Here is a 26,741-nt window from a genome sequence, read left to right as displayed (position 1 = left end):
TGAATTTTTAAAATCTTTTTTCTTTTTCCCCCATTTACTTATAATGGGCAAAATTTCACATGTCTGTAGCAGCAAAACTATTGGTTGAATTCATACCAAATTGGGTTCATAGATTGCCAGTGACCCAGAATAGATGTGGTTACATTTTGGGAAGTTCAAATTTTTAATTAATTTTTTTTAATATCTTTTTTTTCTCCCAATTACTTATAATGGACGAAATTTCAAATGTCTATAAAAACATACATTTTTCAAACTTGGCACGTATATAGAGGCAGTTGATATGTTGACATCACCACATGCATTGACATGATAACATCAGCCGGAGCGATGCCAAAATAATCGACAATACGTGCAAGGGGTGAGGTTTGTTGTGCCTGGCACCACTTGTTATGTAATGATTTTGTGTTTCTCTGGCATAAAAGGTGGAGTTAAAACAATATCAACAGACCCAACAATAAATATTTCAGCACATGGTTCATTGACAAATTGCTGTTTTGGATGGTGTAGGCCCAGGATTTTACAATTATTATCACTTACCTTGTATTGTCACACTCTTATTACACAATAAATAGCACAAAACTACTGTAAAATCAGTTCACACAAGGCATTTCATGTGTTAAACATGAGTGAGTAGTGGTGATGTATTCTTCTCTTAATCCACTCTATGATGAACATATATGAGTTTAGTAGGTATGTATGAGCATATTTTTTATACATTTAGCAGTCTTCGAACCAGAAGCTAGATGTTTACCCTTGTAATAATGTGAAGTTAGGTTTTAGATTTTACTGTAAAGCCGTGTGGTACAGAAATAGGTACCAAGTTCAATGAGTCCTTACATTTGAAATATTCATGAAAAATGTATTAAAATTTCAGGAGTTGGTTGAAGGTACAAGATGTCTTTAACTTATGTAAAAGAAGATAAACTGATGCGTATTTGTCAAATTATATGTTTAAAACTGTAAAAAAAAATGACCTGGTATACCTCCTCATTGAAGTACATCAGGTTTTTGAAACTTTGGTATTTATTTCTCATGTTGTAGTACTATTGTGGTGAAAAGAAGTACTCTTCTAAAATAAATGAAAAATAAAGGTGATTTAAAAGAGGCTGAAAAAAAAAATCACACCTGTATTTCAAATCCATGTGGCTCATGTGTGACAAGGTCTACCATAAAAAGTACTTCATCATTAGAAATATGTTCAGCAAACTATACTGTTGTCTATAAAGTTGGAATAAAATATTTTCCCCTCTTCTCGTGAAATGACTGGCAACGTGATTTATTCTTGGTGGATAAAGTAACTGGGACTCAGTATGTAATCATTGAACCTCGTCAAAGGTGAATACTAATATGTATAAATAGGAATAAAAAAGAGGAATGTGTCTGAAAACAAAATGATTCCAACTTTACAGGCAACAGTGTGTATTATTATTAAGTTCATTATTATTTATTGATTGTTTCCTCTTGTACATATCCTGAGGATTATTGATGCTGCGTTTACACTATCTGGCAGGCTGAAATCTGCATCTTTAACCAGACTACATATTATATAAATGTTGAATAAAGACTGGATAGTACACTGTAAAAAATGACCATAGAATTAACACCAAAATGTTGTAAAACTGCAACATAAAAAAACTGTAAATACAAAGTTGTTTATTTGAAAATATTTTTGTGTTAACAATTAAATCAAATATAGCTGTAGTTTTTACAGGAAGAATATGTTAACAAAACCAGATTTGTATGCATAAATTATGTATTTCTATTATTTTGAGAAAATAAAACTGTAAATTGAAAAACAATGTGGTGTCGTTTAAATTGCAAGACCATAATGTTGAAATAATAATTTTTGTTAAATAAAACAGTAAACATTTCAAACAAGTAAATATCACTGGAATCAAATGTTAGATATAGGCTACATGTTTAAAATGTTAAATCTACATGTTACTTTGTAAATATATTTACAGTTTGATGTGTTTTTTACAGTGTTGTTCTGGTAACCACAGCTGCCAGTTGCTTTCCGTAAAAACCACAGGATTTTTTTTACAGTGTATATTTCAAAAGCAGAGGCTGATTTTCTAAAAGTATGAGGCAAATCAGAGATGTTGAGTCAAGAGGCCTCTAGTGATTTCACATGGACTCACCCTTACGTTTAATCTGCAACGTGTGATTGTGTGGCACAGAAGTCATAGTGAGTTTGCTTTTGTTGAGTGTATTAAGAACAGAATGGGGTTTGTTCCCTACTTTCCTCAAGATTGAAGATTTTTGGTTTATACAAACAAGGGCAGAGCTAAATTAAAAAGGTAGTGGGAGAAAATCAACTAAAAGTAACAATACACATTTTACAGTCTCATCATTAGTTGTTAAAAATGAGATTTAGACAATTTTACAGCACAGTACACCTGGTTCACTGATGTTTGAAGTGGGCATGATGGATTATGTGTTTTGGAAATTAAGATAAAAAAAAAAAATCATTGTCTTTACATAATTTTACGTTGCATATTTTATTTTACACTGGTTGTCTAATACAAATATTCGTAGCACATATTTCAGCCAACACCATTCATTCACATCCACTAATACAAATTGATTTAGTTCTTGGTCATGTCCCTTTTCTCTCCCTCCTTCCATTGTCCATCTTTGACCTGTCACTGTTTGTCATCCTGGAGGTATTTCTTCAGACCAGTCACACAAACAAAAAGACAAAATTGATTTGCTCTGCACCTTTTGACAGACTCAGCCAGACACGTCTCACACCATCACACTGTTTTGTTTTGGTTTTTTTTCTCCCTCTCTCTCTTATTAAAAGTTGCTTCTTACTCGCGGGTTGCTCATCAGCTCTGGTGGCCATCAACTGAAGCCCACACAAAAGCAGCGTGCACCGTTGACCTCCATGAATCATACTCTGTGTGAATGACAGCCCTGTGCGCCTCACCACTACTCCTCTGTCACACACAGATTGAGCCTGCATGATGGATTACACAATGGATTATGATGGATTATAAAACTGGCATTCACATAAAAACACACCAACAGCCCTTGGTAGCATCAGACTCTGACTCCGGGTATTACAGCGTGTTGTGTTCGCTGCACGGTTTAGCTAATATTTTATAGTTTTAGGGGCAGCGGATCAAAGCTGATCCAATCTGCTCATCGTAATTGTTTTATTTGTTTAAAACAATTCGTCTTTTTCTCGCTGAATGCTCAGATGAAAATAGAAAAAGGGTTGGAACAGTTGGAGATGTTTGCTCCTTTTGGATGTGACTCTAAATGTGTTGCTATGGAAACGTACATTCCCCCTCACGTCCTCTTCCCTCTTACTGCTCTTCATCTTTCTTGGTCATTTCATTAAAAAGAGACAGAGAATTTGCTCATAATTTGCTCCTGATTAAGCTAATTGGGTTTGACTGGGTCTGAATATTTTAAAGTTAACCATCTCAGCTTTCAGTAAAGATGCGGTTTTCTTTTCAGAATTAATTAACGCATAAAGGGATGGCTGAATAAATCCAAATATCCCCATTTGCATCAAAACAGAAGAGATGGTAGATGATACAGTGCAGGCTTTACACCAACAAAGTGTTTGTATTTGACCATGAAATACAGCTTTAAATTTACGACTCTAAGATGACAATGTGCAGCATGGCGACTATTTCTGTCTTTCTCTCTCACATATGTAGGTTTTTAACCAGATTGCAAGAGGATGAGCCCAGGCTGCATGACCATAACCATGACAGAGTGATTTAAAGTCACATTTACACACACACAGACACACACAGGGTATATTCTGCCCTTCACCAGCCACATATTCCCACCTTTTCTTATCTTTTCTGCTTTACCAGTCATGTGAAACTGCAACATGGTGGCCTTAAGCTCCTTCAGCTCCATATAGCTCCTGTCCTGTACTTTTACTGATGGCCACTGCTGTTTCGGCTAATTATCAGGAGGGGATTTGGAAGGCGTGATGGGGAGCAAGACGGGATAAGTCAGGTTTAATTTGAATTCCTTCTTAGACATGCAGCCAGCTATTGAATAAGATGGCCGTAAGAGGAATAACCTAAAGATATGTACTGTTTAGAATTATCAGTCATTAAAATGTTTTCACACATACAATGATGTCATGTTTTAATAGTTTTATTGTGTTGCCTTCTTCAGTTTCGATAACTGTTACCTGGTATTTCATTTATGTGTTGCACTTTCGTTTGTAAATTAATAGGCTGACACAAACAGCTCTTTGCAGAATAACAACATACAGCTCCAAGATAAATGAGTGTCTACTGATGGATGTTTCTATCCTCTCTCCGCTGTGCTGCTTCTCTCATAGCTTCCTCAGAGCTTTTGCTGGAATACAAGTAGCAGAGCTCCAAAATGTGACCTTTACTGGTGATAAATATGTGGCTGTCTGCAGGAGTATAGACCCCAGCACTCCTCTTTAACTTAAAAAAAATAAAAAAGACCTCTACAAATGCTTTGGGCAAGATGCCCTTTTGTAGCATGCATTTAAGATAACAGTGTCATAAAGCATAGTGGCTGCAACAGACTTCTGGCTTTATGGAAAGATTAGATTGCTTTGCCCTATTGGGTTTTTCTCCTGTTACTGCCTTTAATAGTTTAGTCAACTCTATAACCCTCAGACAAGAATTAGAAGGAACGAATGGACTATGATTAAGTGAAATGTGTGAGCTCAGCAAATAAAAAATAAGAAAGGAGAATGAAAATGAGGCAGGGAATTAGGGCAAAACTTTGCAGAGGATGAAGAAATGAAAAGATGGTGAAAAGAGACTAATAGAAACTAAGAGAACATCACAGAAGGAGCGCAGGTGAGATTAAAACCCTTTCACTGGAATATAACATTAAACCTAGAAATGAGTCAGAGCCAGAGAGCTGATGGCAGAGCACGTAGACACGATGAATCATGAATCAAAAGCTAAGAATAAGTAGCGATGTGGATGCACTAGTGATTCAGATTTGATTGAGAAAGAGCAGTGAGAAGAGGGTCATTTGGAGAAACTGCAGGTTTTTCACTCTTCAAGGTTGCTGATGGGTTAAAAAAAAGCTATATGAGAAGAAAATGAAATAACAGCATGACACTAAAATGAAATCAGAGAACTATCCAGTCTTGTCAGTTTTTGTCTTCGACCCCCCCGCCCCCCCTTTCTCCTGTCCTCTGTTCTCATCTTCTAAGAGCTGAAGTGAAGGATGGTGTTAAGCTGCTTCCAGCCCTCTGTCCAAAGCTAATGCATTTCCCTTAAATATTTCAATATGCTTCTCTTCTGTTCTGTTCTGCAAGGTTGAGTACAAGCTCTCCTCAGCTGGCGCCCACAGAGGCGGACTGTCACCGATTAAATCTTGCCAGGGGTTTGATGTCTCACAGTGCTAGAAACAACTGCCGAAGACTAGCATGAAAAAGGGAGGAGAGTCAAGAGAGGCAGAGAGGATGTGGGAGGACTGTTGAGACGGAAATATAGATCATAGATAGAGGCTTTGCGTATTATTACAGATCCATCAGATAACTGGTGTGTATTGTGTTTTTATGTTGTGTGTGTGTGTGTGTGCAATGGGTCTATGATGTTCTGCACTTCTTGCACAGATGTAAATCAGTGTGAGAACTGATGCAATGTGCTGCAAACTTTGTATTGTTTGTCAAATGTGCATCTGTTCTGCAAAACCTAGACTGACACACACTCCAGTGAATCACACATACACACAAACACTAGAGATCCACATGTAAACTCACACCGCACATGAAAATAACACCTGAAAAAAATCCACTTTCCACTTTACGGGCTCCTGTGTAAGAAAAATACACCTGTGCATCTGTGTGTGTTCTTTGTGAAGTTGTCCTGTCTCAAAGATTCAGTGACTGATGACAGCGAGCAGCAGGGAAAGCTTTTATGGATCAATAATTTTAGCTCATCATTATGGTCTATACCTGTCCTCCCTGGCCCTTTTCTTCATCCCTCCGTCATCTCATCACTCCCGCCATTATATGAGATAGGACCTAGAGGAAATTAAAAATCTTTGTTGTATAGTCGCAGTTCTCAGTGGGTGACCTGCTGTCAATAAAGCCTCGTATTATGGTCTTGCACATGTACACACACAAAGACATGCTGTACTACAGATAAAACACATATACAGCACACCTCACCACATGCGGTTGTACTATAGACTATAAGGACATGAATGAACACAGAAACACTATACGCAACATTATTTCCCTGAAGGCAACTGAGTGTGGTGTTGATGCGACCTTACATATAATAACGCAGACAAATATTGATGTGTTCTCTGTTCTCACATATGTTCTAGTTGCAGAACAAGTAACCGGAAAAGCCTCATCCTGACCAGTACGTCCCCGACGCTGCCACGGCCGCACTCTCCACTGCCTGGACATATCGGTCAGTACAATGGTTACAGTGAGGGTGCTTACTGTGCACATCATTGTAGTTAGAATACATTTTTTACCCCACCCCCCTGAAGGGGAGACAGGGGTATTGTTCTTGGTTCAGTTTATTTGTTTGTTTGTTAACACTCTAGCAGCAAAACCATTAGTTGAATTCATACCACAGTGGGTTTATAGATTGCCAGTGACCCAGAAAAGATGTGGTTACATTTTGGGAAAAGTAGGTCAAAGTTAAAATTTTTTATGAATTTTTATCTATTTTCCTCTCCCATTTACTTACAATGGGTGAAATTTCAAATGTCTATAAAAACATCAATTTGTTTCAATTTACTTCAAACTTGGCACATATATAGAGGTAACTGATATGCTGACATCAGCGCATACATCAACATGATGACATCAGATGGATTGATGCCAAATTAAGCTACAGTATGGGCGAGGGGTGGGGTTCGTTGTGTCTGGCACCACTTGTTTATTTTTATTTTTAATTTCCAAAGTTTAATAAAACAATTTCTTGTTATTTAGTTTACCATTCTGCAATCAATAGGCAGCATACAGTTTTATAAAAAGATCCTCTGTCTTTTGTGAAACACTAGAGAAAAATATAAACCACAGTTTTTATTAACTTTAAAAGGCAACAAACACATTTATCCAAAATGAGGTTTTTGCTCTGTCCCAGTGGTTGAACTTCTTACCTTTGTGATGAACATGTGCTGCGAAGTGATGACGCACTTGGAGTACACATGTACTCACCATGGTGAAAAGTTAAACTCCCACTGGTTACAGTTAATCTTTACATGCAGCAAAATTAGCACAGTCACTGACGAAATCATTGCTGGAGTTAATATGTGCAGTTGTTGTTTTAACAACCAGCGTGAATGTGATCATCTCCGTTGCTTACTTACGAGGCCCACGCTTAAATAACTCTGGGTTAGTAGTGAGATATAAGTCTGATATATCAAATGTATAAGTTGTCCACTTACAGATATCTTTTCATCTGTGCTGATCATAAATCTTTTTTATGTAACATAATGCTCATTCTCTGTTTTGTTGAGTGGTATTTTATAGAATAGACTAGAATGCCTTTTATTGTCATTTTACGGAAGGTCCAACAAGATATGCAGTTTTATGTAGTGTGTGTACATATATATATATATATATATATATATATATATATATATATATATATATATATATATATATATGTATTTTTTTTAAACTGAAGAAAAGAGTCTGAGGGATAAACACGCATTTTCATTTTAACACTGTAAAAATAATGTATATACTATATATATGAGCAAAAAGTCATTAATGAACTTTTTTACTCCTGATCTTGGTCTTAAAAATCTAGTATTGTTTGGGGTCTGCTAGTAATGAAAAATATCTTTCAAAGTGAGTTTGAGTGATTAAAATTGGTTTGGTTACCTTGAAATATATTTTCCTGCTCAGTAATCCACAGTGTCTGTTTTTTCGTCCGTTCTTTCCATATGTGTTTTATTAGGAAGCAGTCCTTTGGACAGCCCGAGGAACTTCTCACCTAGTGGACCTGCCCACTTTTCCTTCGCCTCTTCTAGACGGTTGGCATCCCTCTTTTATTCACACAGTTAATCACATGCAATGTTACAAGAATTGTGTGAAGTGCTCAAGTGAAATTGCTGTGAGATTATTTTTATACACACAGTAAAACTCCACAGGGAACACACCTACTCACTTGAATCAATATGGAGGAATGTCATTGCTCTATCTTTGTCCTATGTTCCTCTCACTGAATTTCGTGTGACAAAGGTGGGATGTAAGGATAAGATGAATGAGGATTTTGCCCAAACATGTATTCCTCATCACTTTACTCAGAGAGCCAGGAGGCCTGAGAGAAGAGAGAAATAAAAGTAGCAAAAGTGTGATTGGATTGAAAGAAAGTAAAGGTGAAAAAAATTGCCATAGAAATAGACAGTGATATTGAAGTTCTGGCTGGTGAAACTGGGAAAAAAACAGTTTTCATGGTTTGTAATTCCAACATATGTTTGCTCTCTTGTTCTGCTTCAATTGCCTGTTTCTTCCTCCAGAGCTGATGGCCGTAGATGGTCTTTGGCGTCTCTGCCTTCCTCAGGATATGGCACCAACACTCCTAGTTCAACGGTAAGACTTAAGTGGTTAGAAGGACAGGAAAACAAACTGAACTTTATGCATTTATTCAACTTCTGGATGCGGCAAATGAATCATGTGAATGAAACGGTTTAAGGAACAGGTGTTTCCAGTGGACAGTCAACATGAACTTGGGGATTTATTCCAAGCAAGCCAATAAATGAATCTACGTTAGAATATGTGTGTTTTTTCCCTCTATTCTCTGTGTCAGCTGCAAATTTTTTGAAGTTATTGTCTATTGTTACTGCTACGGACGCTGTTATCTATTATCAACCATGGGACACTGCTAACTAAGTGTCTGCTTGTACACAAAATGGCACATCACAGTATGGCATCAGTAAGTTCAATTTACTGGTATAAAGTGTGGGAGCTAAAACTTTAAAAAATAAAAAGCTTAAACTCTTACTGAAAGTAATGACCCTTGAATCTGCTTTTTCTCCTCTGGCTAATTAGCAGCATAAGTCATGAAATCAGCACACAAAACTCAGTCTCTTACCCATTGCTAATACATTGTACATGAATATGTAACCCCTTCAAAGACTTTATTTGCATATATTTTCATACATAATACTGGCAAGAACTGATTTTTTGGATTCATGCTCTGAAGTTTCATTTTCTACTTTGGTTTTGTTCTGCTTTAAAATGATAACATGTGTCAGTGGTAGCTAGATGCCATGTATACATTCCTGTTTTCGTTGTGTTTTCTGCTGCAAGTTGGTTATTCTAAAGCAGTTTAGTGCAGAAAACCACGCATTACATGTAAAGCCAAACTAAAGATAACTAATCAGTCATGAAGATATTGACCTGATTTATCTGCAGCTGATGACTTGGCCTTTCTGAAAAAAGTGGAGCAGGGATAATTGAAATAAAATGTAACCAATCACTATTTCTGCCTTGCAGTCGCAAACTGCTCTAGTATCTACTCCTCTATCCATCACTTTATCCCCAGAGAGGGAGAGACGAAGCAAAGAGGGGAAACAGAGACAGATAAAAGCGAGTGTAGGTGGAAGCAAAACAGGTTTTGTAGCAAATAAAAAGACAATAACATTGTTCACCGTTGAGATGTTTTGAGGATAAGAGATGACTCCCAGAAATGAACAGTGCCAAGGCCCATTTAGGAAATAGTCTATTTGAGAAACAGACCGTAATGTATACGGCGCTCAGGTGGAGGAGAAGTGTTGACTCATAACCCACTCTCTGTGCATTTTTGCGCCATCTTGAACATAATTTCCTTTGTGTTGTTGCTGTTTTTCATGTCATCTGTTTCACTGATCACTTCCCCACAACGGAACGCACAGAAGACACACACTTTTATCTGCTCATTGATCTCTTTTCACTGGAAGATGAGGTTGACGATGTTTGCTCAGTCTTCTTATTCTCCTTTCCTTCTCCATCGCCCCTCTTTCCCCTCCATCTTTCCCCTCCCTCTTACATGGACCATTACTCGCGTGATTAGTTACAGCAGAACCCTTGCATACTGAATAGAGAAGATGAAAGGAAGAGATGTTTGAGTGTGTGGAGGAGTTTTCTACATCAAGAAGGTAGATATGAGGGAATGAATGTATGCAGAAAAGCTGCAGGAATGTAAACAGCAGAGTGAGTAGAAGCAAAAGAGGGTCAAAAGACAAAGATGAAAATTTGCAGGTAAAGAAGAATGTTAATTATGAGCGCAAGAAGTGAAAAACTATATGAAATATGAGCCATTCTTATCTGTAACAACCATCACATCCAGTGACATTCTCCTCAGTCTCCAGGGAAGTCCTTAATTGATTCTGTTGACTGGACTTAGTGCATTTGCATCATCATTTCAGCGCTTTCTGCAGCTTGAAAGTGGCTACGACCTGAATGGAGTTTTTAATGGATTTTTATGGCAGAAATTGTTGAGGTCCCATGAGGAGATGTGTTCATTAAGTCTCCCATTGATTCAGGCTGGTTTTCCCTTTTGTGGTGAAGAAAAGTCTTCTGTTTAACACTGAGTAGTTCTATCATTAACCCCCTGAGGCAGTTAGCACTTAAGGCAGTAGTTGCCTTGTGAGACGTGAGTCTCCTCTCATTCCCCTGCAGGTTTTCCTCAGTTTTTTAGTCCACATTATACAGTTTTGGCCTCCTACACCTACTCCTTCTGGATATTTTCCTTGTTTCTCTATCTCATTCTTGTTCTTTTAACTTATTCGCTCTTGGTTTCAGTTCTTTCCACCCACTTGTTTCACTCTGTAGTACACCTTGTGCTCTTCTCTTCTATCCCGCTTGTCCTCTCCACGCTTATTAAGGTGTTCTTATCGTTTGTTGTCTTGTGCACTCTATCACAGGATAATCTAGTTTCAAACTGATGATATCTAAGGTGCAACAGATAACAGTATCATCTGTCAACATGGTTTCATTTTTTACCTTTGTCTGTGGTCTCTGTACAGTCATCCAGCTCGTCCCAGGAGCGTCTGCACCAGCTGCCCTTCCAGCCAACCATGGACGAACTGCACTTTCTGTCCAAGCACTTTGGCAGCACAGAGAGCATCACAGACGATGACGGAGGTCGACGCTCACCGCACGTCCGTCCTCGCTCTCGGAGCCTCAGGTGAGACCTGGCAGGCATTGAGTCAACGTTGGTTTAGTTGGTTTATGTGCAACTTTATCAGAGAGCAGAAGTCATTAAAGCTTCACTCTGTCATTGGGCAATAAAATCTATAATTACCTTTCAGCATTTTGTAATTCAAGTAATCTGAGTAGACATGAGACTTCCAGGGCTTTCCTGTGTTGTCAGGCTATAGAAACTAAATATATTCTGTGATGCTGGTCTCTGGCTAATCATATGGGTTTTCAGACAAGTGGCAAGGTTATATATATATGACTGATGGCTGTAATTAACAATAGCTGATCAGACTTTGTCAAATGCGACCTGGATGTGTCTCTACTACTCTACCCTGTGTTTCAACAAGGAAGCTTGGAAAAGTGGTTTCACTTTTCCATAACAGCAGGAAACATCATCAGGTTCATCTGTATCTATATTTAGTCTTGGATCAGGAGGAGAGAACTGCAGAGGGAAAATGTGTCTCTTCATATTCTAGTGTCATTTCCCTGTGATTTCAGCTTCTGCAGCATTAAAGTTTATATAAATATAATGAGATGTCTTCTAGTAAATGGAAATATACACTGTACATACAAACATTTCTCAAAGGCTTATGTCATAACAGTAAGTTTGTGAGACATTTGTGTTGAATAAAAGCAAACAATGGTAACCTCATTTTCAAATATCAACTTTAATTAAAAAACATTGGGCACATTGTTGAAATTGTAAAGGAAGAATCTTGACCAGCATGTAGGAGATACTCCATTCTGTCATGAAAAGATGTAGAGGGCTTTCATTGTGATATTTACTACTCAAACCTTTTTGTTTCTTGATTCATGATTATAATTTTCTAATTTATTTGTCTTTTGGTTGTGTGTCATTTCTTTTGAAAAGCCACTGGGAACAAAGAGTCATTTGTGTTTGCACTTTTTTCATTTTAGACAATATTGAGCTCACTTCTATTAGATGTGATTCAAACCCAATACGCCTCTTATGTAAATCTACTTGTTGATGTATATAGAACAATGTAGTGTACCATGTATTAGAAACTGGATCAGCAATATATACTGACATTAATGTCTTCATATGTTGTAACATACTGTATGTAGGTACACTACAAGTGTAACTGCATAAACTAAATGCACTAAATTCATCTAAACTGTAGCCATAGAATGTATTTAGGCTATGTAATGCTATAATGTATGGGCTTTGATGTGGGGCAGCTGTGGCCTAGAAGGTTGGAGAAGCACTTTTGACCAAAGGTTCACTTCCCCAAACCAGCAGAGAAATTGTTGGCTCCCCCTGAGCCCCCCGACATGGCAGCCCACTGCTCCTAGTCTGCACTGTGTGGTGTATTCCTGCATGTTCATCTAGTGATGGGTTAAATGCAGAGGGTCAGTTTCAGCGTGTGATGTATGTCTGCATGTAAAATATATACTCACAACTAAAGATAGCTCTAAATTGTCATTTTCATTTATAAGTCAATATGTCACTTTGTATGTATATATACAATCACATTTCCATTTGTGAATGCAGTAACGACAACAAAATGTGCATAAGTGTACTATAAGAGGTACTAGACATAAACACATGTTTGAGTTGTAAACTGGATTATACTTGATTATGTGAGTTATATGAGTCCACTGTGATGGATACATGAATACTGGTGTAAATATTTACATAAAACAAATTATACATTTATGAAAACTGATCCTTCCTGGGTGAAAATGCTTCACTGTGCTACTTTTTGCTTTAAACCCATCTTGAGCATTCCCACCTGGATGCTGATAGTTTGGGATTATTCTACACCATGAAATAGAATAGAAGCTTTATTTGTCATTGCATAATAAATACAACGAAATTGCATTTTGGTTAAAATGTACATAAAAATCAGCATGAATGATCTCTAATCATAGGTATGTGGACCTGTTCTCTTCAATGGGACTTTGCCAAACCTTGAATCTGAAATAATTAATTAAAACACTGAAGTCACACAACACAAGCCGCAGAATTGGTTCAGTTCCCTGTTGGGGAAAAAAAACTTCAGAACAGAAGGAAAAAGTGTGAAAAAATGCTAAATATAGAATATACTCTTTACACTTTTTTATTTGGTGAAGCAGTACAAAAACCCAGACTAACCTTTTCAGATCCTCATGTACTTCTCTAGAGGTGTGTTGTGAGTTTCTGTCTGAACTACTGTCATACATCCACACCTCCATCAGATGCCTCTCCTCACTCCCCTCTCAGCCTCTTTTTAGCCTTTTTCAGGATTGTGCAGTGGGTTGAAATAGCCACAGAGTGGGGTGAAGTGGGTTGTAAAGTGACCATAGGCACCACCACTCATAAGGAGCACTGTCTGTTCTTCAAGTCCTGGTCTGATTGGCCTTTGAGCTGTGTCATTCTCCATCCCTCTTCCCTTCTCTCATGTCTTAACTGTGGTTAAGTTCTCAAGTGCACATACCTGGTTACTTTCCACCACTTATTATATCAGTATCAGTCTTCCCTCCAGTGCCTTGAGCCTCCAGAGTGCAGCGGTTTCTCCATTAGCAGGAGTCTCTGGTGTACGCTGCTTTCAACCACACCTATTATAAGCGCCCCTCTGGATGCAACATGCCCTAACTACATACGACACGGCACTACTTATCAGTATTCAGTTTTCATATAAAGCTCCTCAGCAGTCGTTGGCCTAGATAATACCTCATCTTGAGGCTTCAGTATACAGAATGCCCTTATTGTGCACCTTGACATACCTCATTATCACTGTTCCTATCACAGCATTGTGTGAGGGTAAAGTCTAATGTGTTTACTCACAAGACATCTTTTCATAATACATTTTCCTTTTGTTTGTTTCCAATCAGCTGTTGTGAAACAGATTACAGGTATAGTTTTGGTCACATATTGATTTTCTTCTACCAGGTATTATCTGTGTATGTAGCTGTGTGTGTTTAATGCTTCATGTATAGAGGCACATATCTGATGTGAGTAAAATGTGAGTGATGTTGGAGTTTGACGTACAGGAAAGACTCCAGATCCATTAGATAAATGGCCTGAGCTGAATATCAGATCAGTCGATTAGCATAAAATACAGACAGGATGGACAAGCAGGGAAGTAGTAAATTATTCCTTCCTTCAAGTGTAAAATATGAAATTGCATTTTCTTTACTCTATTTCTCTCTCTCTCTCTCTCTCTCTGTTTTTTCCTGCTCAGTCTTGCCTTCTTTGATTTTTCCTGTCAGTGCTATATTACACTCTCGCTCTGTGTTTGTCCCTCTTCAGCCCAGGGCGCTCTCCTTCCTGCTATGACAATGAAATAGTGATGATGAACCATGTCTACAAGGAGCGCTTCCCCAAGGTCAGCCTCTCACAAACAAATACACAAGTTTAAACTGTACTGACACACATACACACATTCAGATACACATGCAAACAAACAGCAGGCATGCACACAGTGGACACCTCTGTAGCTACAGCACTGTCAACATGTAGTAGACTTTTTCTAATGCAGCTTATATCATTGTCATTGTTTGTACTGAACACTTGTGTGACATGACTAGTGATTAACAGATGATTTGTAACAGCTTCTATGGTGAACAGATGCTATATAACTTGTAAACATGTCTTGAGAGCATTTTTCATTTTCAGATAGCAGAAATACTTTGCATACTGTCAGGAATGTGTCTTGTGTTACTGTGGAAGAGCAAGGACAAATAGTTGCACTTCTCAAAGAAGTCATTATTATTACAAGGACAAACTAAGAAACATCCCAGCATGTTCAGAAACTCATTGAAGTTTAAGTTTCCACAGTCTTGATTTCCACTGGGAACCCCTTGTGCTCCTGCAGAACTAGAACAGAGAAAGCGTTTGCGAGAGGAGGTTCTCCAGGCAAGAAGGAGATCAGAGCTATAAAAAAAAAGATTTTACTGCAACTCAGGAAGACAGGTGCTGCTTCAGTCTGGGCTTTGTACACAGGCTGCAAGGTCTTGAATAGGGCTGTGAATTGGCAAGAATTCGGCGATACGATAAAAATCACAATATTAGGACCACAATATGATTTTTTTGTGATATATCATGACACTGTTAAGAAGGCAATATTTTTTGTTTGTTTTGTTTCTTCTTCCAAGAGAATATTTCCTGGAAAAAATTAATTATACCAGAAATATACACAAATACTAAACACATTTTTATTTGATCAGAACAGGATTTTATACTATATCACAAAACTTTCCTCTGTAAAAATGATTTAAAAAAAAAATAATAATAATAATACATAAGTAAATAAAATGATGTTTACAGACATTACAGTTTAAGATCCTGCTCAAAAGTTCATATTCTATTAGTTGTGAAAAGAATGCATAGTGGACAGTCCCTGAATCATCCAAAATCATAACATTATTTTTGTGTGATCCCAACAAAGGAACTATCCTCTGCCTCTCTCAGACAGTAAAAAGCACTTTTAGGATGACTGAAATAACTATTATTTAACAAAACAGTGTTATCAGTAAAAAAAACAAACAAACAAACAAAAAACAAAACAAAAACTACATGCATGACCTGCAATATTACAGTACTACTTTTTAGTATACAATCAACAGACCAAAATACCCATGTGGATATAGAAATAAAAGAGCTTGCAGGATTCCCCAAAAATTATAACAAACAAAAACATGAACTTCTGCCTTATCTCCATTTGAATAAAAACCAAAAAATATCAATATAGTACTTTTTAATATTGATACAGTATCATGAATTGAAATATCACAATATATCATGGAACCAATATTTTCTTACACCCCTAGTCTTGAATGTGATATAAACCACTCAAAAACCTAATGCAGGGATCATAGGAGAGGGGTGTTTGGGTATGTTTAAGACATGATTTTTGGGGGTTCTTTTAAAATACTTGAGTGTTCTGACCACCTGTAGAATGATATGACATACAGTAACAGAACAGAGCAGCAGTCTAATCCTATGAGGATTCAAGTCTGCAATTTGTATCCTTTAATCAATTGAATGAAGGACTCACCTGCAGAACAAAGCAAAAAAAAAAAAAAAAAAAACACAATAAGTGACATTTTTAAATGATGAGCGTCGGCTGCCAATTATTCCACAGAGCTGGTAAACAAAAAACATTGCAGACATGAAGAAAGTGCAGAAAGGATTGACAGTATGAGTGATGGGGAACAATGTTACTGTGCTCCTTTTGTTTTTATTTAATACTAGCGCGTTGACCCGTGGAGAACCATGGGTTCTAGATGTGGTAGATAATGAACTTACCTCTGATACAGTTCATTCCTTTACTTTCTTGGTGAATTCCACTGGCATTTTCAGTTGAATAACATCTTAGTTGGCATGTCTGTTTCTGCACGTGAAATTTGACACCATTGCTACGTGGCCCTATTGTTTATCTGTAGCAAAGTAACCCACTTCAATTCTATGATTCTATGATTCTGGGTAAGGCTATTACAAGGTTATTGCATTCCAAAATCACTAATATCTCCCAAAATATTGGTCCTATCAACTTGTCATTTTCACTAGTCTCTTCCTTGACCAAAAATACATAAGTATGCCAAACTGCAGCAGTCAGCTCTTTCCGGATTTTGTGTGATCCTGAGACACACAGACAGAGTCCACTTCCCTTTTATAATATAGGATAAATGCCGTGTAGATAGATCTTAGATAGATCTGTTTGAGGAAACTGAAATGGTGCAGAATTGTGTCATATAAATCAACGTAGTTTGGTGTAATTTATTTTTAAATTGTTACTTCTATTATGACTAAAGTACTACTCTGTTATGTCATATTTGCTATGGCATAATAAGACTGGGGCTTCTCCTTCACATTTGGTTTTGGTGAAGGCAACATATATAAACTCTTCCAGACCCTTCTATTTTAATTATGACGATGAATTCACATATCATATACACATTTTGAATTTGACTCTGTTTGGAAAAAGCATCTAAATAACTGACATCTGCATCGGCCATTGAAAAATCGACATAAGTTGACCCCCAGACAACATTTCATCGGAAAATGGCAGCAGCTGTTGCCACAAGCATCCGAGTTTCAGTTGTGTGCATTCATTTAAGTACCATTATCAAGCAGACGCTCACCCAACTGTGACCTGGCCAATAGATCCAGGGTAAGCAGATCATTTAGAGGAAATGTCTTGCTCCAGGGCAATATTCACATCATTTTTTAAAACCTGCTTTCATTCATGATATAAAAATATTATTATTATTATTATTATTATTATTATTATTATTATTATTATTATTATTATTATTATTATTATTAATAATAATAATAATAATAATAATAATAATAATAATAATAATAATAATAACTGTAAAATGCATGCCAGAAAGTCATGCATTATGACTAGGTTCAAATAAGTCTTCCCACACACAGCATCTGTAAAGAGTATTCATGGCCCTTTTTATTGCTTTTATAAATAGAATCATGGTCAATGGAATTAGGCTTTTTTGACAAGAGCTTGCAAAAGAACTAAATATCAAAAGCACATGATAAGTTATCACATAAATATCCACCTTCTTGAAAGAGATTAACCTAGTTCAAAAAAGGTGCAGCCAACTGGTACTAGTAGTCACACAACTAGTGAAATGGAGATCACCTGAGGGCAGTGAATGGGTCTCAAGTGATTGAAGTGTGAAGACACCTGTGTCTGGAAGGTCCAGTCCCTGGTTAATCAGTACTCCTGGCTACAATTCCACCATGAAAGAAAACTCCAAGTAGCTCCAAGGAAATGTTATTGAAAGAGGGATTGATACCAAAAAAAGTCCAAGCCTCTGAACATCCCCTGAAGTTCAGTAAAATCTATCATTAAGGAATAGAAGAAATATGGTGCATGTGTATATCTGCCCAAAGCAGGATGTCCTCTCAAACTAAGGGACTGTGAAGAAGGAGACAAGTGAAGGGGGATGTCAAGACCCCTATGAATACTCTAATGGAGTTAAAAGCTTTAGCAGTTAAAATAGGATACACTCTGCATATGGCAACTGTTCCCAGGTTCTTTAATGGTCGAAGTTTTATTGGAGAACATCAAAGAAGAAGTCACTGTTGAAGGAATGTAGACTTGAGTTCATGCAAAGGTATGTGGGAGACTCCAAGATAAGGAGACACTAAAGAAGGTTCCTCGGTTTGATAAGAAGCTGAGCCTGCGGGTCGTTAGACTGTGATTGGAAGAAACCAAACACTGCACATCACCACAAACACACCATCCCCCACCGTGAAGCATATTGGTGGCTGCACCATGCTGTGGGGACGCTTGTCAGCAGCAGGCCCACAGTTGTAAAGGTAGTGGTTAAAATGAATTAAGCAAACCATAAGGAAAACATGGAGAATAGTCTGATTCAGTCTACAAGAGAACTAATACTTGGGAGAACATTTATTTTCCATTAAGACAGTGACCCAAAGCGTACAGCCAAAGCTACACAGAAATGATTTAAGAATAAGAAATGTTCTGGAGTCCAGACCTCAACCCAGTAGAGAATTTGTGACTTTATTCGAAAAATCCTGTTCACACCTGATGCTTATGCAACCTGACAGAGCTAGGGAAGATTTGCAAAGAAGAATGGAGTAAAATTACAGTATCCAAGCCTGACTGTGACTTATCCACACAGATTCAGAGCTGTTATTGTGGCTAAAAATGCATCTAGAATTTATTGACTTGAAGGCAGTGAATATACATGAAATCACTTCTTTTACATTATATCTTTTTAATTAATGGATATTAATTTGTAGAACTTTGTTTCATTTTGACTTTATAAATGTTTTGTGAATTCTTAGCAAAAAAGCTTAATTATATTAACCCTGATTTCATTTATAAAAGCATTATATGGCAAAAACAGGGTTGAATAGATTTTATTTCACAGGGAAAAAAAAGTGAATGAAGGCTCAACAAAGCTAGACCCACAAATGAAGGCTATACTCATAAGAACAGTTGTTTGATTACAATATTTGCAAAGATGTCGTTAGTATACAAAGCACAAATAAATATCCCTGAAACAGAGAGCCTTAAGTCCAACACATACTGGTAGCTAGTGGTCAAACTGCTGCTTTTATGATTATCTGACACATGATGTCACTGGAAAAAACAGTAAAGACGGGATAGTTTCTTTCACTCTACAGATCAAACTACAATGTGTCACCTGGACGTGAGTCAGATGACTTGTGTCTGTGTGTGTGAGTGGTAAATAATCCTCCTGATAGTCAATCAATCAAATTTTATTTATATAGCACCAAATCATAACAAAAGTTATCTCATGACATTTTACATAAAGAGCTGGTCAAAACCAAGTCCATGTTGAAGACTTGCAGGTCATCACATTATGTTCCTCTGCTCAATCAGGCCACAGCTCAGATGGAAGAACGACTGGCAGAATTCATCCAGAACTACTCCCCAGAGAACGTTCTGCCACTGGCCGACGGGGTCCTTAGCTTCATCCACCATCAGATCGCAGAGATGTCCAGGGACTGCCTCGCCAAATCACGCGACGGCCTCATTACCAGCGTCTACTTCTGTGAGCTGCAGGAGAACCTGGAGAGGCTGCTCCATGATGTGAGCTGTGACATGAGATTTAGAGGCATGTTAAAGGACGTGCTGCACTTCTCAAACTGACACTGTTTGTACATCTCTCTCCATTAGGCCCATGAGCGTTCTGAGAGCTCAGAGCTCACGTTTGTCATCGAACTGGTCAAAAAGCTCTTCATCATCATATCTCGTCCGGCCAGGCTTCTGGAGTGTTTGGTGAGTTCATGAACACAGTCTGATAAGAAATGTCCACGCTCCGCTGTGAGTCCTGAAAACTCACTAAAGGGCTGTTCAAGTGAATCCAATTACATTTTTTCTACTCTTTTCTCTTCTGAGATTGACTCCTGTTCAAAGTAAAAGACAAAGATAAAAATAGCATTCTTAATGACACAGTGTAGCAAGTATTTAAGCTATTTATTATCATTTTAATTTTCATCTAGGAATTAAGATGTGATTAACTTGTCCTTAACTTAACAAACAAAAAAGGAGACAAGACTGCAATCGGTAACATATCTGTTGCATCACTTCTTTTCCCTAAAAATCAATTCAGTGATGTACTTTTTTACATGACAAATAGGCTGCAATGATTGTTGTACAAAATGCTCCTCTCACTATCTGTATCTGTGTCTAATGCAGAAGCTGAATTTCACACCAATACATATATACAAACTTATTTATTTATTTATATGTGAATTGCTTCTGGAGATATTGCATAGTTCAGAAAATAAAATTTACCTGGAAATCAATTATCTGTTACACAGTTGCCTCCTGTAAATGTAATTTCATCTGCAAAATTTATTGAAATATTTGGAGCAAGTGTCCACGAGATCTAACATTGTGCTTTTATCACATAATGATAACAGAGGGGTAAAAGTGGAGAAAGAATATAATTGCAAAAAGAAAAAAAAACTCTTGCAAAAAAATATTGATGATGTGATATTCATCATTTGTAAGAAACATAAGACAAAAAAAACAAATTATCCATATCCTTCTGAGACTTAGGAAAAGAAAAGTTTGGGCTTTTTTTTTTTTTTTACTTAAATAATTGTCTTGATTGCAGTTTTTTCAGATACATTTTTTATTCAGCATTTTTTTTAAATGGAATGTTCTTTGCAGTAGACAACATTTTTTGTGTTTTTTTTATTAAGTTGTGAAATTCTTGTCCCCTACAGAGGACAAAAATGCATTGCTGGATCTCAAAAGGTCTTACAGTGGGTTTGAAGTTAAAACAGTATAGATTATGAAAAGGCAACTTCTGGACAATAACAAAAAAAACCCAAAACATTAAATATATACAAATAATTTGCACTGATCAGCCATAACATTCTAACCACTGACAGGAGAAGTGGTATCAATGTTGATTATTTCATTACAATGGGATGTTTCAGTGGGTTGGATATATTAGGCAGCAAGTGAACATTTAGTCCTCAAAGCCGATGTGTTGGAAGGAGCAAAATGAACAACGTAAGGAACTGAATGACTTTGATCAAGTCCATATTGTAACGGTGGTGACTGGGTCAGAGCATCTCCACAACTGCAGGTCTAGTTGGGTGTTCCTCATCTGCAGTGGTTAGTACAGACTGGGATTCGTCCCTTGTCAAAGCTGCTCCGATCCCTACTCTTACCAATTTTGCTGCTTCTAACACATCAGAATCAAGGGCTAAATGTTCACTTGCTGCCTAATATATCCAACCCACTGGTCCCCACTGTAATGAGATAATCAAAATTAATACCACTTTGCCTGTCATTGTTCATAATGTTATGGCTTATAGGTGTGCATATCCATATAGACATACATCTGCAGCAATTTTAATGTAGGTATACAAGGCGTGCACAACGCTATTTACATTTATATTTATGCATTTGGCAGACGCTTTTTTCCAGAGTGACCAAAATAGAAAATACAAGACTAGATTAAAGACATTAAACAGCTGTACGATTAAAAACAGTGTCGTACAGAAGAATAAAAAAAGCAAAATGATAGACTAACATACGAGAATAGATTAAAAAGACATAAAAACAGCTGTACAATTAAAAACAGTGAAATAAAAATACCAAGTAAAACAACAGAATAAACACAATAATACATTTAAAATGGAATGTTTGAAAGATGTTATGTGGCAGAAGTTATGTTTTTGTGTCATGGAGAATATTAAACATGCTTATACCCCTGTTACAGCTGAATACAAGCTTAACACCGCAGGATATATATATATTTTTAATTTAATTCAGAAATATAAAAAATTCTGTCCGCCTCCACAGCTTGTCAGCCTCAACAGCAACTTATCAAATCAGTTGGGAGACAGAGCTGTGTCCTTGGTGTGTCGATACAGATGGTACATAACTCACATCAACTTACTTAACGGTAACAAGCCCTTGTGTATACACAGGAGGCTTAACCATACCTGTACCAGCTCCATGATTGATGGCCTCCCATGCTCGTCATTGGTGCGACGCTCCCTCCAGCTCCCCCCCAGCTCATCTTTCTGTTACCAAGGCGACCATCAGAAGAGGTCGACAGGGTCAGGCAGTATGTGTGAGAGGGACTTCAGATCCTTATGGCCCCCTTAGGTTAGAGAGGAGAACAGGCATGCTGATAAAATGTTGTCCGCGGCTATAGTTCATTTAGCATTCAAGTCAGTTGCAGCGTCTGATTTGGTGAAAATGTCACACAGTCACTAGGCTGTTAGCTGCAAGAATATTATCCTGGAGCAGAGCAAGCTATCAGAGAGGCAGGTTAATTCCCCCTCTTGGCGTCTGTCTTTTTTCTCTGGTCTAAGGGAGCAGATATGAGAGAACAGGGTAAGAAGGAAATGATCCTGGCTACCTCAGGCGATGCTTTCTAATCAAAATGTTATTCCACCAACAAGAATGAAACTGAATCCCACAGGACACCACAAAAGGCTGTAACACTAGGGGGAAAAAAAGCTGTGGTTTTAGGAAGGCAATTTAAAGTTTGGGGTTGTATTAACACTCACTGTGTTTGTTCGACAGCCCCATAGCGATATTTGTTCCTGAATCTTACGTCAGTTACAGTAAATTGTAGTTCAGTTATAAGTTCTGTACACTTCTGGAATTACTTTGATACACTTGTAATAATGTTTGTTGGCTGGTGTTTCTTCTGTTGTCAATTTGATTTAAATTATGCAAACAAGCAGGACTAATATACAGTCATGGAAAAAATTATTAGACCACCCCTTGTTTTCTTGTTCATTTTAATGCCTGGTACAACTAAAGGTACATTTGTTTGGACAAATATAATGATAACAACAAAAACAGCTCACAAGAGTACAATTTCAGAGCTGATATCTAGCCATTTTCCATGTTTTCGTGATAATAACCAAAATCACTTCAGTTCTTACATCAATAGCTATGGCATTGTACTGACAAAAACTGTGCTTTTAGGCATTCCATGTTTTCTTTTCTGTCTGTTTTAGTCACATGATACACACAGGAGTTAGTACTTGTTGCATAACTATTGTTTTTGATGACTTTTGATGGTCTAATATTTTTTTCCGAGACTGTAAACCATGCAGTGCAATCATGAGTTCATTATGAATATGATGCAAGAACGGAAGAAGAGCCTCAGTCTGGACCTTCAGGCATCAAGCAGCAGAAAGCCCTCTCAGTCCAGCCAAAGAAGCTGCATACTTCACTGTCAGGCTCCATTTCTACTTGGTCCTGGCTGAGGGTTTGTCTAGTGATGGTTGGAAGTTTGGAGAATGGGCTGTTAACAGCAGGAGCTGAAACCACAGTAATGAATGGGACATGTAGAGGGCTGAAGAGAAGGACGTGGAGCAGAAACCATAGTCGTGTGGATTGGAGTGGGTGCAGGGCTAAAGGCTGCTCTGATAATTTGACAGGGCCGGTGTTACAAAGAGATTCAAGGGGAAGGTTTGGTTCTCTGGCTTCTGTGTGAGTCTCAGTTTGTAGATGCCTCCTGCTGCAGCTTCAGATATAATGGTGAGCACATCTGCTGCAAAACAGGTGAGCCGGCTCTTTATCGTGTCAGAAGGAGACATCTGTCGTCTAACTTCCTGGATAGAATGGACCATTTCACCACTGCTGGAGCATGAAAGGTTGACCTGATGGAGCATATTAGTGAGAAATCTTCAGATCTGGTCCAGAACAGCCTGTGTTGTCCCATTTTACTGAACTACTAGTGGGCAGGAGAAGGAGGTGCTGGGAGGAGAAACAGACAGAAGCCTTCCACCACTTTTGGAGCCACCTCCATCATGGCCATGTTTTTAGTCAGATTCAGAAACTTTTTTTTGTTTTCTTGTAGGTTTGTTTTAAATCCCCTAAAAACCACAGGCACATTTTTAACTTTAGAAATACATGATGAACTGAGTTGAATTTTTAATTTTCATGTATTCATTTTCACTCATGTTAGTCAGTGTTTTAGATAACAAATATATGGTTATTACTTTTTTTTTTGTAGATAAAATTATTTAATTCTTTTTTCGTAAATGAACTGTAGAAAATAAATTATAAATACTTAAGGAATAAATACAAATAATGACACTTGACACTGATACTGTAACATCACAGAATATTCCCTTCACATATTTCACCTTTATCATCATATTACTATCATTAAATATGAAATCCTGCAGCCTTATATGTAGTCCTACTAAGCATACCATTGTCTGTGTTGTAAAAGTTACTCCCATTTATCCCTTGCTCGAACATTGTTGGCTAATTTCTTTCCAGTGACAGTTACTGGTCTGTGTTTGGATGTCCCTGACTGCTGCACTGTTAAATCTAAGCAGTGATTTGACTGATGTTAGATATTCAGCTATGTCAAAGCACATGCCAAGCTACTTTTGGCACTTAATGTTTTTCCTTTATTAACAGGAGTTTAATCCAGAGGAGTTCTACCATTTGCTGGAGGCAGCAGAGGACCACGCAAAGGAGGGACAACTGATGAAGGCAGATATACCTCGATATATCATCGGCCAGTTGGGGCTGACCAGAGACCCACTGGAGGGTGAGAAAATGAATCTGGACTTTATTGTATGTTTGTGATTTAAACATTAAATACCCACACGGATAGAAAGTTAGGTGTTTGTTGATTATCAATAATACGTATATCGACACTGAAAATTTATCACACATGAAACTCTTAAAGGTTCTCTATATTAGTTTTGCCTGTGCTCATGTGCTGATGTGAAGTTTGTGTTGGAGTCTGGTTGGTTTAGATGCTAGCTGACTGTATTTCTAAGATAAGGTTTTCTAGTGTTGCATGATTTGTTCCTTATTGCAGCTGTGGAGGAACAGAAGAGAAACACTTATGAAAAAGTGACCTGAAACCTCTACATGGAAATGGGTGCATTAATTGTAATCATGGTTCTCGAGACCATTGTTAAATTCAAAATTGAGTTAACTAATATCAGTAAACAACCCAGCACAAGACAGACTCCAACATTAACACACATTCTTCCATGGTACACGTTTAAACACTACTTAAATTTTTAAATACACTTTTTCCTGAGGTGCAGTTTCCTGAAACAATATGAATTGTCTCTTTATCCAACACCTTTGAATAGTATTATCGTTTTTTATCATGTTTGGGTACACAGAGAAAAAGAACACCAGTGAAATTATACTTTTCTTTTTTTTTTTTGGTTCAGACAAGGTATAGTTTTTAGATGTTACCTGCTTGACAGTTTTGACTGTGACTCCAGTTTTCTTCAGAAGTGTCATCCAACGTGCTGCTGACGTGTCATTTTATCAGTTGGTTGGCTCGACAGCAGCATGTCGGATGACGCTTCTGAGGAAGTCTGGAATCACAGTCGAAACTTACAAGCAGGTAACATCTAAAAACTATACCTTGTCTGAACAAAAGAAAAAAAGTCACTGAAGAAAAAATGAACATCATTAGCCTTAGAACATCAGTGTATTTTAGAAGGAGTTAAATGCTGTTGCTGTTTCTTGATGCACAGTACATTAACTCATGCCGTGATCCCTAGAGAAAGCACAATGATTTGCAAGGCAACCAACTTAAACACAGAATAAACTGTTGTTTATCATGATAACCCTGAGTGTTCTATCCCAGACTGATGGTCCTTCTGAAATCATCTACTATGTCCTGAATAAACAAAATCTACACACAGTATACGTTTGTGTAATTAAAGAGTAGAGTACATCTTTCCAGACACACTGGTGACAAGGTGAATACATGTCTCTTCCTGGTTTCCTTACCAGCCATATAATACTACAGACTCCCTGCGTCTGTGTAATTCTATGATCTGTACTGTTTAATACTACAGATTGTACCAGCATCTGTTTAATACTACTGACTACCAGCTACTGGGCTCTGTTCGCCTTCTGTCATATTCTATTGATGTTATGGCTGCATTGCATTATGGGATATTTATTCTGGTAAAATGTCCAGAACTTGCATACTGTTATATTTACCCAGAAATAATTTGCAATTTCCATACTATTGGTTTCATAATATGATTTCATACAAACTAAAAAATCTCACACAGTGGTTTAGCCCTACTAATTAGCCAGGTTTCCATGGAATTTCAGAAAGTGCCTAAATCATAAATGAGAATTAGTTTGGGCCCTCACAATTCATGTTTGCCTTCCACCCAGAGATCAAAATGTCTCTGTGGCAAATTGAACAGATCTACAGCCAATCAGAGCAACTATTACCGACAAAAGCCACTGGCTGACAGGAGGCAGTCACAGGTGGTAGCTTATAATTGTATCAAACTACATGTGAAATGCCCTATATTAGATAAATGGTCATGATTGGCTCTACCCAGCCTAGGCTCAGTGGAGATCCCTTTGAGTGCGAGCATTGCCAGACTAATCTGCCAGATGTGTCTGGTTACTGTGCTGTGGGTATTCCTCCTCAGCAAATTTAGTTGTGGTGATTTTCATAGTTTTTGTTGGCATTTAACAAAAATAATATGTCAAATTAATAAACTCTAGGGGGAATTATACATGTTGTTTGCTCTTGTGTCCAGTCTACGTCCTTCTGAACTAGTCATATTTAGTTCACAGTCTCTCAAAATAAAACTATGTTCTGACATGTAGAGTCCAGACTGGTAGAAGTATTTGCAAACTTCATCAAT

The 26,741-nt window shown here is 37.5% G+C and overlaps 1 protein-coding gene across 1 annotated transcript in view; it reads left to right on the top strand.

Moving 5' to 3' along the window:
- Positions 1 to 26,741, top strand: part of mast1a (microtubule associated serine/threonine kinase 1a) — an 87,072-nt gene that overhangs the window by 33,881 nt on the left and 26,450 nt on the right. Inside the window, exons 3-10 of the mRNA XM_030138013.1 lie at positions 6,304 to 6,392; positions 7,899 to 7,974; positions 8,461 to 8,533; positions 10,951 to 11,111; positions 14,379 to 14,454; positions 19,471 to 19,680; positions 19,768 to 19,869; positions 24,511 to 24,643. Of these exons, the coding sequence (XP_029993873.1) occupies positions 6,304 to 6,392; positions 7,899 to 7,974; positions 8,461 to 8,533; positions 10,951 to 11,111; positions 14,379 to 14,454; positions 19,471 to 19,680; positions 19,768 to 19,869; positions 24,511 to 24,643 (920 nt within the window). The remainder of the gene's footprint in view (positions 1 to 6,303; positions 6,393 to 7,898; positions 7,975 to 8,460; positions 8,534 to 10,950; positions 11,112 to 14,378; positions 14,455 to 19,470; positions 19,681 to 19,767; positions 19,870 to 24,510; positions 24,644 to 26,741) is intronic.

This window comes from Sphaeramia orbicularis, chromosome 1, assembly GCF_902148855.1.
Source record: "Sphaeramia orbicularis chromosome 1, fSphaOr1.1, whole genome shotgun sequence".
NCBI classification, from domain to species: domain Eukaryota; kingdom Metazoa; phylum Chordata; class Actinopteri; order Kurtiformes; family Apogonidae; genus Sphaeramia; species Sphaeramia orbicularis.
Note: the sequence above shows the minus strand (reverse complement) of the source record. Positions and strands in the feature narration are given on the sequence as shown.